Below are 2,595 nucleotides of genomic sequence, written 5' to 3'. Positions count from 1 at the left end.
TGGACATTTGAGAAGGTACCTAACCAACTTGATACCGAAGGACATTTGAGAAGGTATCTTAGTAGCTCGATACTAAAGGACATGTTTGAGAAGGTATCTGAGCGAAAGTACCTAAGGTATAACGGTACTTAGTATGGCCACGTGCACGTAGGCAGTTCTGAATGAGAGGCCGAAATATGGGTCTCTTGGTCAGTAATAAACGTTGGGAACTAGAGCATTTTAGGCTCGTTCTCAACTAGAGAATAATGATGTTTGATGATATCTAAGAATGGTTTAAAGCTACATTTAGAGACAATTGCTTGAGATACTCATTAGTATATTTACATGTTTATAGTAATGTAATGCATAATGTTATACGATTTTATAGTCGTTCACTGGGCTTTTAGCTCACGGAATTTCTGTATTTTCCCTTCTCAGGTAGCGGTCAGTTTCCTCAGGGTTGATCCTACTGCTGCTTGCCACTGAAAGACTCGACTTATTAAGAAGTCTTAGGTTGTTGATCTATTTATGTACACATGTTTTGAGAGGGATTAGGGCTCTGTTAGAGATGTTGGGCCCATCCATGAATGTTTCTCCCCTTAGATGTTATATCATAGTTGTATGCATGTGTTTATATAATATTTTGTTGAACTTTTAGGGAGGTGTACCATATTCCATACATTATTAATGTTTAGCAGGTTGGCATTTAGATTAGAGGGCTAAGGTGGTGGTGCTAGCAGCAGGGCTAGTAACTACCGCGGTCATATCCTCTTTTAGATTAAGAGGGTAATCTGGAAGGGGGTTTGACAAGTTGGTATCAGAGCATAAGATTTTGGGAATGAGAGGGGAAGTTCATGCATAGGTCTAAGTCCCTAAGTGTGAGTCCCTAACATGTGTACATTGTATTAGGTGAAATGCCAAGGCAACGTGGCAGATCGAGTAAGCAGATAGGTGGCAGGAATACTGACCCTACCAATAGGGGCCGGAGGTTAGAGAGAACCCACCGGGTGGGAAAAAGAAGGTGAATGATACAGTAGGTCAGGAAACGATGTCTGAGGGAGAGTCTAGTACTCCCCAGGCAAGGGCATATTTTCAGCTAGAAGATGTAGTTTTTTACAGGATAGTGCAGAGATTAGCAGCCAGTGTGGGCCTTGTACGAGCCAACCTAGAGAAAAAATACGATATTGAGAGGTTTAAAGCCTTAGGGGCTGTGACATTTGAAGGAACAACAGATCCGACTGAAGCTGAGTTATGGCTGGATGTAGTTGAAAAATGTTTCAATGTTATGAGTTGTCCAGAGGACAGGAAAGTAGGGCTAGCCACCTTTCTACTACAGAAAGAAGCAGAGAAATGGTGGAAAGTGATATCCGTCAGACGAGCCAGCACAGATGCGATGTTATGGCCTGAGTTCAAGAAGGCCATTAAAGACAAGTATTGCCCCAGCTCGTTTCGGGATGCAAAAAGGGATGAGTTCCTTAGATTAACGCAGGGAACGATGTCAGTGGTGGAATATGAGCAAAAATTTACAGAGTTATCACAGTATGCTCTACCGATTATTGCTGAGGAAAAAGATAGATGCAGGAAATTTGAACAAGGTTTGAGGAAGGAAATCAAAACTCCAGTGACGTCTACGGCTAATTGGCTAGATTTTAACCAGCTAGTAGAAAGAGCAACACGAGTCGAGCGAAGTTTGGCAGATGATGAGCAGTTGCCAAGAGGCAGCAAGGTAGTAGTAAAGCCTAGAGATAGGGGATCCTGACCTCCAGTTGTAACTCAGACTAGAGGAAGCCAATTAAGGGGAACCAGTTGGCAGGGATCCAAGAAAAGAAAAACGAGACCCTTGGCCAGTGCAGTTAGTCGACCAGAGATGCCACAAGCTGGTGAGTCGGTAGCCAGCATAAACAAGAGACCAACGTGCCCTGATTGTGGCAAGAGGTATTTTGGGGCATGCTATAGTGGCAGAGGTGTATGTTTTCAATGTGGACAAACAGGGCATTTCAAGAGGAACTATCCCCAAGTGAACAGAGACGTCCCAACAACACAACCTGTCTCTTATACACATCTAGATGTGTATAAGAGACAGGACCAGAGATGCCACAAGCTGGTGAGTCGGTAGCCAGCATAGACAAGAGACCGACGTGCCCTAGTTGTGGCAAGAGGCATTTTGGGGCATGCTATAGTGGCAGAGGTGTATGTTTTCAATGTGGACAAACAGGGCATTTCAAGAGGAACTATCCCCAAGTGAACAGAGACGTCCCAACAACACAACAGCCAATCTCCCAGACAGTTAACCAAAAAGAGTGTTGGAAATCGAGGTGAAAAGTCAAGTGGTACCAAACCTGTCTCTTATACACATCTAGATGTGTATAAGAGACAGATCCTAGGGATGGATTTTCTAAGTAAGTATCGTGCTTCAGTAGACTGTTACAAGAAGGAGGTAGTGCTCAGAAAATCAAATGGCCAGGATGCAATGCTGACAGGAATCAAAAGATTAACCGCGGGGAATCTGATATCGACAGTGAAAACTCAGAAGCTGTTGAGCAAGGGATGTAAAGCCTATCTGGCTCATGTAGTGGTTGCTCAAGCATGAATCTCACGGTGTGAACTCTTACGAAC

The 2,595-nt window shown here is 43.7% G+C and overlaps 1 protein-coding gene across 1 annotated transcript; it reads left to right on the top strand.

Moving 5' to 3' along the window:
- Positions 1-1,027: 1,027 nt before the first annotated feature.
- LOC120079741 lies at positions 1,028-1,738 on the top strand. Its single transcript, XM_039034102.1, has one exon. It carries the CDS (start codon positions 1,028-1,030, stop codon positions 1,736-1,738), a length of 711 nt encoding a protein of 236 aa, XP_038890030.1.
- The last annotated feature ends 857 nt before the right edge of the window (positions 1,739-2,595 follow it).

The sequence above is a fragment of the Benincasa hispida genome, chromosome 1, assembly GCF_009727055.1.
Source record: "Benincasa hispida cultivar B227 chromosome 1, ASM972705v1, whole genome shotgun sequence".
Classification (NCBI taxonomy): Eukaryota; Viridiplantae; Streptophyta; class Magnoliopsida; order Cucurbitales; family Cucurbitaceae; genus Benincasa; species Benincasa hispida.
The sequence above is the reverse complement of the archived record's forward strand: the minus strand, read 5'-3'. Positions and strand labels throughout refer to the sequence as shown.